Source organism: Sebastes umbrosus, chromosome 4, assembly GCF_015220745.1.
Source record: "Sebastes umbrosus isolate fSebUmb1 chromosome 4, fSebUmb1.pri, whole genome shotgun sequence".
NCBI classification, from domain to species: domain Eukaryota; kingdom Metazoa; phylum Chordata; class Actinopteri; order Perciformes; family Sebastidae; genus Sebastes; species Sebastes umbrosus.
Genome location: NC_051272.1, coordinates 18,877,905 through 18,893,660, shown reverse-complemented (window position 1 = coordinate 18,893,660; position 15,756 = coordinate 18,877,905). Strand labels below are relative to the sequence as shown.

The 15,756-nt window shown below is 38.2% G+C and overlaps 1 protein-coding gene across 1 annotated transcript; it reads right to left on the bottom strand.

Moving 5' to 3' along the window:
- Positions 1-7,701: 7,701 nt before the first annotated feature.
- Positions 7,702-15,444, bottom strand: saal1 (serum amyloid A-like 1). Its single transcript, XM_037768210.1, has 13 exons — positions 15,262-15,444; positions 14,956-15,161; positions 13,653-13,754; positions 12,514-12,597; positions 12,304-12,383; positions 12,153-12,212; positions 11,960-12,075; positions 11,437-11,599; positions 10,374-10,456; positions 10,073-10,258; positions 9,159-9,316; positions 8,944-9,036; positions 7,702-8,080 (listed from the first exon to the last, which is right to left on the bottom strand). Exons 1-13 carry the CDS (start codon positions 15,263-15,265, stop codon positions 8,003-8,005), a joined length of 1,413 nt encoding a protein of 470 aa, XP_037624138.1. The 5' UTR covers positions 15,266-15,444; the 3' UTR covers positions 7,702-8,002.
- Between the last annotated feature and the right edge of the window lie 312 nt (positions 15,445-15,756).

Genomic DNA, 15,756 nt, shown 5'->3' with positions numbered 1-15,756 from the left:
AGTAGCAGTGAAATTCAGTTTAACTCTTTAGCTCCACGGCATCAGTTGTAGCCTAAACCTCTGATTCTCTTTGTTGCATGTTTTCTGTGGTGGATAAAACAAAGGTGCCTTGATTCTGACAGTGTATCATAAGACCTAATATAGCTCGTCCATACTGTCCTCTGCCTGTATAGAGTAAACGTGACCATCCAAAACACAGGAAAAGAAATGAGACATCTTTAGTTCTGCGGCCGTTCATTCACACCAGAATACGTCAGTGAACGTCACACATATAGTTAACTCGGCTGCTGCTGCCTAAAGCAAATACAAAGAGCACTGTGGACGTTATACACATGTTAAACCTGTGACTAATACATGGAAACATGTTGAAATGTTTTTTTCCTGGAATGAGTATTGTTGCTTTGCTTATTTACCAAGAGGAGAGAAAAGGACAAAGCCTCCTGAATGGTATGACCACGGTATTGTTCATGATCCAGTCATGAACCGTTCCTTTCATGAAGCTTCTACACAGCAGCAGCAGCATCAAGCACATCCAAATCTATTTATTTTCACAGACAGCACTTTTATGTTGCACATGCTCCGGCCATGCTTTTGATCTCGTCGTGTCTTGACAGCTCCTGGATCAGATCTCCTTTATTTAATGTCAGAAGCTCACAGGTTTACACATTTTATCTGCTAGCTGATGTTTTCTGCAACTCTAATAATATCCTTTTTATTATATTTTTGAACAGTTAGTTCTGACTCTTTTTGATAGTGCGATGTGGCTCGTTCCGTGTCTGCTCTCTCATTCAGAAGGGTAATTGACACAGGTGCTTTGAGATGCTTTAAGCCATCGAGTACCTTGACAGGGGTCAGAGAGTGCAACATGAATAAGATGGCTCATTATGGGTCGCTCTCCGGCCTGACCTTATAGTGGATAATGGTGTCCGGATAATTAGCTTCAAGGACGAGATAAAATGACTGAACTCAGCCTTTAACAAACATTTTTAGACGTTCTAGTAGTCCATCTAAACTGTAGCAGACATATCCTCCAAATTATATTCTATAAATTGTGCAAAACAAAAAGATTCAAGATAAATATGTTCTTTAAATACTCTTATTAGTATATTCATCATTATACAGTGCATGCACTGTAAACTTTATTGTCATTTTACCTTAATTATAGCTGATATCGGTACACTCAGTATTGATTTCTTGCACCTCCTGATGAGGCTCTTCATGTTCTATAGACGTCAGACAATGAGAGTACTCATTACATTCACACATCATTACTGAGACATGACCTACTTTTGAAAAAAAAACAGCCATGGCAACCAAACTGTCTCTGATGCTCACAGGATTAATTATTGATTGTTTATTATTTTAGATGAACATTGCACCAGCTCTTCTTATTTCTGATATCTCTCTCTGTAGGTTTTTGTAGCGGCTACGTGTCAGACATGTCTGAGAGCGTGAGGGCTTCACCAGTCTGTCCCAGTTCTGTTCACTTCAATCAGAGGGATTTACTCACAACGTCTGAGCATCAAGCTGCGAGAGATCTCTCTGGCTAATCTCACCCCATGGTGCAATAAGAAACAGCCCAACATGAATCTATTAAAACTGCACTACATCTCACTGGGCAGGAAGAAACAAATAATACTAAAATATTACAATACTACAATAATAATACTTGTGTTGTCTGTTTGAAGACACCATTAGTGTAGAAATCCAGGGCTGAAGTAATGATGAGTCATTTACACTTTCTACTGTAATTGTATACCATATTAATATTCTCAACTCTGTAATTTCCCTTTTATTTCACTATGGTAACAGTCACACATCTAAAATTAAGTGTTACAACAGCCCCGTAAACACACTGAAGTTGTGATATAATATAGATAAGAAGAAAAGCTTAACAAATAAATAAAAATGAAAAAGCTACCAATTAAAAAGCTTTTTTTTAACAGAAATTTATTTTTTTCTTTAAATATGGATGATGCACAAAGACATGCAAAATATATAGTCAAAACCAAACTAATATAACATGAAACTATAATTATATCAACACTGACTCAAATATATATGTAGAGCTGCAACGATTAATCGATTAAATCGATTAGTTATCAACTATTAAATTAATCACCAACTGTTTTGATAATCGATTAATCGGTTTGAGTATTGTCTTAAGAAAAGGAAGTCAAATTCTCTGATTCCTGCTTCTTAAATGTGAATATTTTCTGGTTTCTTTACTCCTCTATGACAGTAAACTGAATATCTTTGAGTTGTGGACAAAACAAGACTTCTGAGGACTTCGTCTTGGGTTTTGGGAAACACTGATCGACATTATACAACCATTTTCTGACATTTTATAGACCCAACAACTATCAATTAATCGAAAAAAATAATCGACTGATTGATCGAGAATTAAAATAATCGTTAGTTGCAGCCCTTTATTACTGTAATGCATTATAATCTCATCTATCTCTCACACTGAAGGACTTTTTCTGTAATGTGTTCGCTGTTTTATGACGTGTATTTATTGTCATGTGGTTGTTTTTTTGCCTACCTCCCCAGGGACAACAGATGCAAATTAGCTTCTAGTTAACTCTGGTGCAATTAGTTTTAATTGTGTGCTGTCCCTGCAAAAATAAACAATAAATAAATAAATGTTGAAAATGAAAACCCAAAACAGGGCAATATACATTTTTCAGCATCAAACCTATGCAAACATACTGTAACATTAATGCACAAATCAATCTTTGATAGTAATGTAGATGGCTTATGTCTGTAAAAAAAAAACAAATAAAAGAAACATCAGTATAGTGGGTTCTATTTTCTAACAGATTTTGTTTCTAATGCAGTCTCAGTGGTTCTACTTGAGTGGGCTGTTCAGTCTCTTTCCACTCCTCACTGGTGTTATTTGAATTTCCAGGGAATTCAAGGTCTTCTAACAGCACTTCATCAATAGAGTTGCAGTCTCTCGCCCGATCCCGAGCCGTGTTTGAACAACTAACTAATCAGAGCAGTGAATGGTCCGCTTACGTACACTTCCTGAGGCAGCACTACATCTCTTTAATTAGCTCCGATTCTGTCACTGCAGAACAAACAACAGCATATGCCACTTGATGACAGGCGTCAGCGGTACACAAGGACAGGACAGGACGAAGCTGCACCCATAAACACCTGCCACATTCAAAATAGAAACGTGATATGTAGTGCAAAAAAATGATAGAGATTAAAAAAAGGGTCACTGAAAGTGTTATGCATTTAATCTGGAAAGCTTTTTGGATGTGTTTTGATTATAAATTAGGTTATATGATCATTTAAGAGGTACATTTATCTCCTAACACCACATGATTTCTCCAAAGCAATTAAAAACATAATTAAAAAAAAAGACAGTTTAACACAGCAGTTCTTTATGAAAAGCAAATAAATGTAATTATTTATGCGATATAAAATATATATAAAAAATTATGTAACATACAATTGTTTTATGAAATGACACGCTAGTCACCACAGAGTTTTGCTCTGTTTTAAGCAATTTAATTCAATTTAATTTAACATAAAGATAATATACTGTACATTTCGTAGGTTGATGTCCGACCAACATGCATGAAGACATAAATGTACATTCACACTTACAAATATGATCATATTCATTCATCTTAGTGTCGAACTTACTTAAAAACTCCATTAATACTATAATTAGTTAAGCAGCCTTCATCGCACTTTTTCTTTATTTTTGTGTACGGACAAAAATTAAAGTAGAGTATTCCAGTTTTTAATCAGCATTTTTATTGATTTTAAAATTGTTACATTCCCTGATTAGACCCTTCATTTCTGTTGTTTTTCATTGGTGGGATGTCCTTGGTTTTGCTGCTTATTAATTTAGGGATTCTGTGTGTATTACGTGTGATTGTCTGTCCTGTTTTCTATGACATCATGTTGGAAATAAGCATTTACACTGTATCGTACACTGTATAGCATCCTCGCTGTCTGGTTTATCGTTACAATGTCCTAAGAGATAAGGAGGTTGAAGAAGCAGAACAGGAAGTTGAGGCAAATGCAAACACCGACGTCACCGCATCACTTTTTGCGAGCAGGAGACGTCAGTGTCTTTTGATATTCAGGGATCACGAAAGGGGAAAGTTTCATTGTGATTCTGTTGACAAGAGATAGAAAGCCAGGGGAACTCAGGAAATGAGCTGAAGGGGGCTTTGATTGCACCCAACGGCATCATGTGTCTTTATTAACACGCCTTGACCAGGTGGTTGTGAATAGGCCGGGCCTTGGAATCAAAGGAGAGGGAACGTGACACTGCACACGCATTCTTCATCCCTTCATTATCCGTCCTGCTCGCCCAGCAACAGGTACTTCACTGGTGTCAGGGCCATTTTAAGAGGGCTTAAAGCTGAAGTAGGTACAAATGAGGCAAATATGATCAAAGAAATTTATTTTTATAAAACGGTCACTATATCCTGACAGTAGTGCATCAGACAGGTAACTTGAAAAAAAAGGCCTCTGTGTCCTCCGGTGCTCCTATAATGGCATCTGCAAGATTTCACAGACCGGAGGAAAACAACCAATCAGAGCCGAGCTGGAGTCTGCCGTCACTGAGCAGCTGTCAATCACTCACAAACTCCGATCAAACGGTCAAACTAGGCAGCGCTGATCAAACATTATTCTGTTACTGTAATTCCTATTTCAAATGTTTTCAGAAACATCTTGTAGTGTACTGTTTAGCTGTGAAATAAGAAAGTTCGTGACCCGGCAGCCATGTTGAGATCAGTTGAGGAAATACCAAGCACCGCCCACCAGCCGGAGCAAACGTTCTCATTTTACAGCTAAACAGTACACTACAAGATGTTTCTGAAAACATTTGAGGACAGAAATAGTCATTACAGTAACAGAATATTGATTCATATTTGATCAGCTCTGCCTAGTTTGACGTTTGATCAGAGTTTGTGAGTGATTGACAGCTGGCTCTTTTGAATGAGTAGCCAATAGGAACGCTCTCTCTCTGAAATGACCTGGATTGGCCAAAGATTTTTTAAAGCCTGAAAACAGAGCCATGAGGAGGTGCAGAAGTTTAGTTTTCTTTCAGAGCACTTGAATTACATTATGCTAAAAGGTTATTATGGATCTTTTAACTTAGATGATCCGGCCATGACAAAATTATACATATATGTGTTATTTTTATCGTCCTGGATAGGTCAGTCCCCATCTCGGGGTATGAAACAAGAATACTTGTAATGTCCTCAAGAAAAACATTCTGCTTATGTTGAATGACAGACTATCTTCCAACCAAATGTGAACAAAAATAGAAAGCATTTCACTTTAAGGCAAAATGTCAGGTCATTTAAGAGAGCAGCAAGTTGTGTGGGCGGAGGTGAACAGAAAAGGAAGTAACTGACATCCAGCATCAGCGTCAGATAGGCCTGACATGCCTCTGATGTGTATGAAGCAGCGGCCACGCGAGGAACGTGTGCATGGAGTCAGATCATATCAAGCTGCTGTGAAGACTGACAGACTGACAATGGGGTTTGGCAGGGCAGCAGGAGACATCTGGGCTTCACCCTGATCTCTGTGACATAACACGCCTGGGAGCGACGCCTGAACACCAGAGCAAGAGCAAGTCACTGGCCACAAGCAGTCTTGAAAGGCCAAAGCGTGATTGCATCTACATCATCCTAGCCATTTACAGCACAAACAGGACATGACTCGCAGATCAAGGCAGCGGCCACCTATGTGCATCACAAGTCTAGTCAGGGTTCAGATCGTGTCCAGAGATAGAAGGATTAAAAAGACAGGTTTTTTTTTTTTTTCCCAGAGGGTGATCTCTGTCCCTCGTACGCTCGGACCATCTCGGGATTTCCATTAGAAAGAGTGTTCTACATATCAATCCAGGTTTTAATTAAAAAGCTGCTATATTCACAGAGCCTTCGTAAGCTCGCAGGTTGTCCTGCCCTTCTCCATGAGTGGGCGAAATGGTGCATTTGGAAACCAAATGAGATCATTGTTGCCAGGCTCGAGCCTTTCATCTAATTTTATTGTCGTTACCGAGTGACTGTCACCCTCTGGTAAACACTTGATGTTGTCATCAGCATTAGTACCATTACTCATATGCTTGGAAAGGTGACTCAATACGCAGTCAATGCAGTTTCATCTTATTTAGAAATGTAGATTTTCATCATATAAAAACCAGAAACAAATAATACTATATACAGCAAACAGCTTTGCTAATTTGTGGTTAAAATGGCTCTCGCGTATATGCAGAGAAGACTGAGTCGGACAGAGACACTTGTGGTTCATTGAAAAAGGACAGCCAAACACAATATAATAAAAAAAATTATAAATACATAGTATATATTTACAAATGTAAAATGTACAATACTACAGTAAAAATTTGACTTTACCAGTGTTTAGTGTCTTTAAATAAAGAAAAAAATAGATCTTTGGATGCCAAGTTGTGGCCTCAGAACAAAACGCTCTGAAAATGTATGCGACTTTAATGAGGGAAGTGCTGTACCAGGCTGATTAGTAATATGTTAAGTAAGTTTCCACAATATATTACATACAAGTATTTATTACACGGCTTTGTTGAATACTCAATCTGATTGGTCAGTCACGGCGTTCTACAGTCTGTTATTTCTTCATAGCAGACCTTTGCTATGTATAACCGATGTTACCTTGGACACAGTTCTGATGTCGGACAACCATTTTTGTGTCAAATTATTGATTTCTTCAGTAAGAAGCCGTGTAATAAGCATGATAATGTACAGAGAGCGGGTCATTGTTGTGAAATAAACCCCAACCTGGAGATGCTTCACGTCAGGGTGCAGCATCGCCCAGAAGGGGTTTATTTCACAACAATGACCTGCTCTCTGTACATTATCTCTTACATATTATCAGACTCCAGTAAGACTACTAAGGCTGCCCCCTTTTAGTCGACTAATCGTCATTTTGGTCTTACTCCACTAAGATTTCTTTAGTCAATTAGTCGTTTTTTATGCTTTTTTCATGCTGAATGACTTATTTCCAATAAACTTTTGAGCACATCTCTGTTAAACACAAGATTTAAAATGGTGCTTTTGTGTGATTCTTTGTGGAGAAACTCAGTTTCACAAATTAGTCGAAAAAGTCGTGTTTGAGTGTTTGTCGACTAAGAATTTCTTTGGTTGAGGACAGCCAGACTACATCGCAAATGGGAATGTGCATTAGTGAGACCATTCTAGCTCAAATTTATGGAAGTCCTGGGTCGTTGGTTTGATTCAACTACCCGTCTGACTCCTGTTTCCTTAATTACAGGACAGATCTCAAGTACAAAATAAATCAAAATGTGCTTTTTCAGTGAGGTATGATTACAGCCTCCAGAATATTTTGAGTCACTGGAAAACAGTTAAAGCTCCAGATTTGAAAGACTGGGTCGATGCAATGGTAGAAATAGTATCGGAGTCTTTTTTCTCTCAGAACACTTGAATTACAATATGCTGAAAGGTTATTATGGAATATAATTTTTTTTTTTTTTTATTGTGGACTGAATCCCTCTCTTCCGTATGTGCTACTTATTTTGATTTGTTTAACGTTACTTAATTATCCTGAAATTATAGGAAAGGTTTCTGTCTGCTTTGTACCAACCCTTTCTTTAAAAAAAATAAAAACTTAAATGCCAAAAAGCTTTTTGTCAGTCAGGGACTTAAGTAAAAGCTTCTAAGCACAAACGAAAAAGAACAATATTTTTATTGAAAGACTGTCAATTATTTAATACAAAAATAGAATTCACAGAACAATAAAAAAAAACTTTAAACACAATTGAATTTCACAAAGTGTTGCTTCAAATATGAAAAAGAGTATTTTTCACACTGTCCTCCTCTCGTGATGGTGTGACATCCTCGTTTAGTCTTTCCGATGGAAATCCAAATAGTCGGACTTGAAGCAGGATCTTTGGAGGGGAAACGGAGGTGGCTATAAAAAGCCGTGGTGAGAGTCTGGATGAGTGCTGTACACTGATCTGCTGGGCGTCTCAGACAGGAAACCGTTTTCTCACCATGTCTGCCATCTGGGGATCAGCCTCTGACAGCACGGACTGCAGGTGCTGAAACTGCACAAGAGGAAGAAGGGAGGGGTGGAAACATGGTGTTTATTTTCCACCGGAGCTGGTGGTGTAGAGCAGCAGTCCATCACACCTCGTCTTAACCTGACACACAAGCTCTCAAATGAACCCTTAACCCAGCGGTTTGTACAGGATTAGGCTATTAAAATTCACGGTGTAATTAACTTGAACAAATAAATCCTTTGTCATTGAGTCTATAACATTTAGAAAAAACTTGCATGATATTTTAAATATATAAAACTCAGAAAAGCTGCAAAATTTAAGAAGCTGTAACCAATCATCTGATATATGTTCATAATAAAAAGGACTTTAATTAATTGTAGACAAACCATTTCCTGTCAATTGTCTGTTTTCAACTTATCATTTTAACAGTAATAAATAGGGCTGAAACCAACTATTATTTCCATTATCAATTAATCTTCCGATTGTTTTCTAGATTAATCGTTTGGTCTATAAAATGTCAGAAAATAGTGAAAAATGTCCATCCCAGTTTCTCAAAGTCCAAGGTGATGTCTTTAAATGTCTTGTTTTGTCAGTCAAAAACTCAAAGATTTTCAGTTAAATATGATATAAAACAGAGAAAAGCAGGAAGTCTTTATATTTGAGAGGCTGAAAACAGCCTTTTCTGTCATTTTTGCATGACAAATTAACGATTAATCAATTAATCGTTAATTTGGCAATTATTTTTCTTTAGATCGACTAATCAATAGTCAACTGATCGTTGCAGCTCCAGTAATAACATTAAATGACAATGTATAATTTGATACTACATGGAACTGTAAAAATCAGACAGGATGATTGTATGCAATACATATCTGATATACTTAAACCATTTTGGAGAAAACACTTACTGAGGTCTTAAAGTTTTGAACTAAACTGCCGGCAGCTGTGAGAGCAGTCTTCTCTGTAAGGTAACCTTCCTTCACCAAATCTGCCACGGTGTCCTACGAAGAACAGAATAAACAGACACGTCAGTGGCCTTTCACAGAGAAAAGAAAGCTCTGGTTCATTTTTTTTAACACAATCTGATCCAACAGTTATCACAGTATTTCTTTGGTATTATTACCTTGGGAATCTGAATGCAGATGTCAGCTAGAAACTCAGCTGTGATCTCTGCTAGAGTCTGCAGCTGTTCATCTTCTGTGTCTTCTTTGCTCGTACCGTTATCTTTGCCCTCGGCGTGGAACTGAAGCACCCGCAAAATGGTTCCAATGAGGGGAATACCTGGAGTCAAAAGACAAAGGTATTAAAATGGGGGATACCCTGATTACCAAGTTGTCATTATAATTTTTATTTATTTTTTTCCTACATAAGGCCCCGATCAGAGTGAGCAGAGTTTAGCAGCCTGGGGCGGCTTTCTGTAATGGTTTTCAATGAGAGTGAAGCGTTTTGCAAACTGCTTTAGCGTTGCTGAGCGCCTCTCGTTTTTACAGGACCGCCTTGAGTTGAAAAAAAATTCAACTAAGAGCGGAAAAGCGCCCAAAGTCATTAGCGTTTTTTTTTCTCATAGTGGTGACTTTTGCTGAATACCTGAAGCTTTATGACTTTACCAACCGTAGTTACCATGATCTGAACAGAAAACAGCAGGAGGTAAATTAGAGCGGTACTTGAGATTTCGGTAAGTTGTTTTCATTAAGGTTAAGTGTACTATTAACTATTAGGTGGCATACAGTTCGTGGTTTGTGTTAAGCTCATTCGGGGGGTTGCCTAGCAACAATTAAAAAAAAAAAAAAGAAGCAGCAAACTGCAAAGGACGCTCTGTGTGATCAGAGCCTAATGCAACCATTAAAAAAAGCCTTGATTGACCCCAGTCGTTATCCTGTGGGACTTCTTAGATTTCTTAATACACCATAAAATAACATCTATTTTTAATACCAGATCTCCTACAGCTAACACTAAATCAACATTCAGTGTACTACATGCACTAAAAAAGAGCATCTAACATCTCAGGACTGATTTTATTCTGTTTACAAAACTTACTTGCGTCACTTCTGCTGTGCCACTGATCCTGGCATCTATAAAGAGCATGAAGCACAGCAAACGCCTGAACCAAAATGCTCTTCTGTTCTTGCAGGACGACTGGAAGATCAGTTGGCTGGCAGAGGTCCTCACACACAACGTCACAGACAAAGTCCCACACTCCTATGCCGGGTCCATCAGGGGCAGCTAGAAGATACAATTAAACAACGTCTCAAGTTAACCACTATGGTAAACACCTTTAACTTCTGTAATGACGTGCCAACAGCTGAACTCCAATATATACTGCGCTGATTGCTCTTACCAAAAGTCTGAATGCCCTCATCTATGGTGGTGAGGAGCTGGAGGGTGTGAAGGTAAACCTCTAAGCCATTCGGACTCTCTGATCTGTGAAAGTAAATTAATACTGTTGAATACTGAGCGTCAAGTAAATCATCAACATCATAAGTACCATGTATTTAGTTTGAACTCTGCTGTATCAGACCAACAGTAAATAATAGATGGTTTTATAGACGCCGTCAATAATATCCACAAATGTACCAGGGAGCTGTTTCACCGTTATCCTGGCTTTATTTAGCCGTGACTCGGTTTCATGAAAGCAGTGGCACATAAATTACCATGGAGATTTATTCTGTGCAGCTAGCCTGCTCCAGACCAGGCTAACATGGTTCCTTATCTGTTCAGTCAGTCGCTCCGATCGGAAACCAATGTGTTGTTTTTTAGTTATTCCGTGTTCTTGTGTATGTATTTTGCCTTATTTTTACTAGCCTGTATTAAAATACCACCACAGGTAATTTTTGCAAATGACAAGTAACTCACTATTAATGGTATAATTACGATGGTTTGAGTTAAGAGCAGTGGTTAGTAAATGTATATTTTTAGGCTACTTCAGTCAGTCCGCTATTGTCTGCCATGTTTTTTCTCCTTTTCTTTTGCATATATGCTAAGCTTCCTTGTAGACGTTCATTAGTAGCTGTTGCTCACAGGGTTTAAAGTATGAGGAACACTTTACTCCATTTCAGCATAAGTAAATCTGTGATCAAACTCGTGGTCTGTTGATGAAGGCCTCGAACACCAATCTATCCGAATTACTTACACCTGCGTTAACCTAGTCCGTCCTCAACCTGAGTTGGCCAACGTGAAACGCATAAAGCCAGGATGCACTGACTAGGTCAAGCCTTCTCTGTTATCCTGGATTTCAGTGCATACATAGATATAATACAAATATGAAAAAGAGCGACGGAAAGCATTTCATCACAAACTAACAGTTAATTTAAATTTTGACAGTAATTTAGACCTGCAGTTTATAATCTCTAATCTGTGGAAACTGATCATCTATATCATTCTCCAGAATTTCAGATTCTCACCGAAGCTGCCTTGCTGCCTCGAGAAGACACGAGGCCACACCCAGACGGCTTTCGCCATCATCCTCCTCTTCACTTGGCTGAGCTGTGATCCAACTCTTCATCAGCTCTTCGTCAAGGTCAAACAGCTTGTCAACCAGCTCTCCAACCTTCTCAAGCAGGTCAGCTGTAAAACACACAGGGTATTACCTATAATAACCATTTTAGAAAGCAGACAAAGGGTTACAAATAGTTAAAGGTGCCCTGTGGACTTTTCTGGTAAACAAAAGTTATGTTGTTACGTTAATGTGTTGAATGTCGTCAAAAAATCATTTTCAAAGCCGATTTGATAGTATTAGTAATTTAAAGCCAGCATTGTTTACAGCCAGCGCTACTAGAGGTCAGAAACTCCACAGGGAACCTTTAAGATAAACAGCTTACAGCGACTTTGACTTTGTGTATGTAATTTTACAACACATATTTACTTTATTCTACACAAGTAACACGTCATCAGCTTATTAAAAAAAAGTGAGTAAAAGCATGGTACTGTTGGTAGAACTGCACATGATGAAAAAGAGGTTGGAGCGCACAGACGTCTGCTGACGTATTCGCTGAAGCCACAGGGAGCAGACATCTTTCTGAGAGACGCAGGTCAGCAGCAATCTGCAAACACCATCAGAAAAGATGAACACTTCTCTCAGTCTTTCTGTCTCACAATCTGCAGAAAATGCAAATCTCACCTGCTTGTTTCTAGGAGGGTCGGAGGATCTGTATCTCCTAGCAGAAGCAACAGCACAGCACTGTGGACACACAGGGAGCTGCATTAATTAGAGTGGATCATAATAGTTGTCAAAATCTATTACAAAATTACAGATGATGGCTTTTACTCACCCTAAGGGTTCATTTTGGCTAAGAGTCAAACAAGTGTCAGGAAAACAAGCGATGTTCCCGAGGATTCCCACACAAATTTCCTAGAGAAGCAAAAGAACAAACTCGTCATGGGATTCCTCACAGCCCAGAAACATAGCATCAATAATTAAATACACGACATAGGATTACATTTTGTCGCAGAACGTATGAACGGGAAAGGATTTCACTCACTGTGAGACGTGGACAGCGAGATTTGGCTATCACCCCAAGAAGGATATCTGTAGCTTTGAATTCCTGCAGAAAACCAGCCACATCCTGCACATAGTTGGTAAATAAACAGTCACTAGTGATCATCAATGAATCGCTTTTAGAGAAGTGTTGATTCAACTTTATGGTCATTTTAGAGGATGTAGTTTGCGGTGCTGTTGAATTGCATTGCGTTATACTGAGAGGTATTTCTATTATTTTGTCCACCCAATTTATATCAATGGGGGAGGATAAAAACGACAGAAACACCTGACAATATAATGTCATGTAGTTTAAAAGCACCACAAACCACAGCAGCTGGTAATCAACACCTCTCTAATAAAGTTTCAACAAAAACTGAACATAGCTTTTCATGAAGGAGGATTTATTGCAGTACTGGTTATTAGACTACATTAGTTTTCGCTATGTAGACCTAATAAACTGCCAACTGTATGGTTTAAATCATTGGTAATGCTACATGAATGGGAGACACAAAGACACCGACAGCTTATTTAATAATCTGTGGTTAAATATTGTGATTTCATACAGAATGTAATAAAACTTCTGTTGCTTAGATCATGTTTAATTTCCATTTGCCTGATGTCAATTTTGTAATAGCCACTAACTAAATTACAAAATAGAAAAGTATCCACATAATTCAAATTTTGTTTTTATTATTTAACTGTGTTGTTTTTTTGTTTTGTTTTATAATTATCCTATTTACTATGCAGCTCCAATCCAAAATAACACATTTTAATCCATTTCTTTTTTCATTGGGTTGTAGTTACTGTTATAAATACCACATAACATTGAGTTTTTCCATTTTATGCTACTTTATACTTATACACCACTCTATTTTGGCAGCCAGTAATGTGCTTTAATTTATCTGGGCCAAGTTAGTTACTTTGCAAATTCATATTATTAATACAAAATAAATTCAACTAATAATTTATGATGTATTATTATAGATAGAGCCACCCAGCAGTATATAAAGTAATTCAAATTAGCCCCACCTATACCCGCTGCAACCTTTAAGAGGGAAAAGACATCAGAACAGGGTGGCAAATAAAACCCCGGCCGGTCAAAGAATGTAAAGCCGATGGGACACGAATAAAGAACTCTACCTTATCCATTGCCATATCCCAGACTCTACACAGGTCTTCCTCATCATCATCAGGGAGCTGCATCTGACCTTCAGAGTCCACCTCCGAATGCTCTGTGACCATCTGCAAGACATGACCATTTTATAAACATTAAGAAATGTGAGGTATATTGGACACTGAGCAGCAGAGATGTGTAATACAGTTAAGATGCTCCCATCAACTGAATATAAACTTTTTCATTCCGACTGTCTTAACCCGCTGAGACCGATCCCGATCGACTTTACTGTCTTTCAGAGGTTGTAGCAGGTTCCATTTTAGAGCTAGAGTGAAGATACTAAGGAATCCATCCATGTCATGCTAGCATGTCGGGAAGGAGGCTAAATAACGCTCCAAAGTTGGTCTAAATTTTGGCGAGGAAAAACTGTCATGGCCATTTTTAAAGGGGTCCCTTGACCTCAAGATATGTGAATGAAAATGGGTTGTATGGGCTTTTTTTCTATGGTGTTCCTCAAGGTCTTGGTGTCTTAAAGGGATTGTTTTTAAGAAAAAAGAAAAGAAAAATTGCATAAGAGTAAAAAATAAGTTTACTGATTTATGCAATCAGATTAGTAGGATTTGCATTTATCACAGAGGACCCATATCTATGCAAATATAATGAAGTATTTACTGAGTTAATCTCTGCATGCAAACTATTAATTAGAAATCAATACAGTGTTTTTGAGAATCGATACAGTATCACAAAATATAATATTGCAATACTTGATATCTTTTATATTTTCTTCCACCCCTAGTAAACACTGAGTCAGTGGTAACAGAAAGTTGAAATATGGATCATGTAACCTTAATCCCTGACTATTTTTAATTTAGGAATTGCTTTTTAAAAATAATATTTCTTAATATAAGGAAAACTGCCTGATGACCTGAAAGTTTTACCTGCCACAGCCAACATTTACCCTTTATATTTGGCAGGCAAGAGAATATACACATTGATTTGGATGCCACTAAGTTTGTAACACAGCATGCATAAACCCACCACATTAAGTTTAACATCAATCACTACAAAAAAATACCATCAAGTGTGTTAAAACCAGTTGTGTTGTACTGCATTGAAAACTACAATCTGTGCAAAATCACTCTGATGATAATCACCAGTCGATATGACAAAAAAAAACATGCATGACATTCAACTATTTCTGACAAAGTCATCATAAACATATGCTGAATCTATTGATACATAACAGAGAGGTTTTATTGTATTAACACTGCTAACTTCATTCCCTGATGTCATGCCTCTAATGTTGACATCAGCACTATAACAGCCCACCTGGATGAGCCGAGTCAGGGTGCTGAAGAGCCAGTGTTTGCTGTAAACTGTGTCTCCGATAGCGTCCACATCTCCGTCCTCGTGTCCATCGGCTGTGTCTGGAGGAGGTGATGGGTTCCTGTCCATCACAGGAGACTGTAGTCCAGCTGGAGATGAAGATCTCTCAGTCTCTACCTCATCATCATCAGCACCATCAACGTTACAGTCTGGAACAACACAAACAGCATCAGAGCTCAACTTTAGCATCATGTTGTCTCCTAGTATCGCTCAACAGACTCCACTGTGTGATCATACGCACTAACTCACCCATAGTGACCGCTCTCTACAAACGATACTAGCAGGTTAATGTTAGACAATATCTCCCTGCATGTCTTTAACTTTAACTAAGCAGAGTTTCAGGACGACATTTCAAACACATCCATTTAGTACAAGATGACTAGATGCGCATGTGCAGATGGTCTTCTTCTTGTGGTAGACGGTAGATCACCTCCAGTTTAAATAGATGCCGCCACCTGCAGGTCGCAGGGGGAATGACAGAGAAGACTGTTACCGCCAGGTGAACCCAGGGGTCTGCAACCTGAGGCTCTGGAGCCACATGCGGCTCTTTAGCTCCTCTCAAGTGGCTCCCTGTGGATTTATAAAAATGGAAATGAATAACTGTTTTTTGTTTATATTTTAATTTTTATTTATCATTGTTGTAGGTCTGTGGTACAATGGAGTATTAGGGCCACATTGAGGAAAATAAATAAATCTGAGATTACGAGAATAAAGTCAAAGGTTTACAAGAAAAAAGTTGTAATG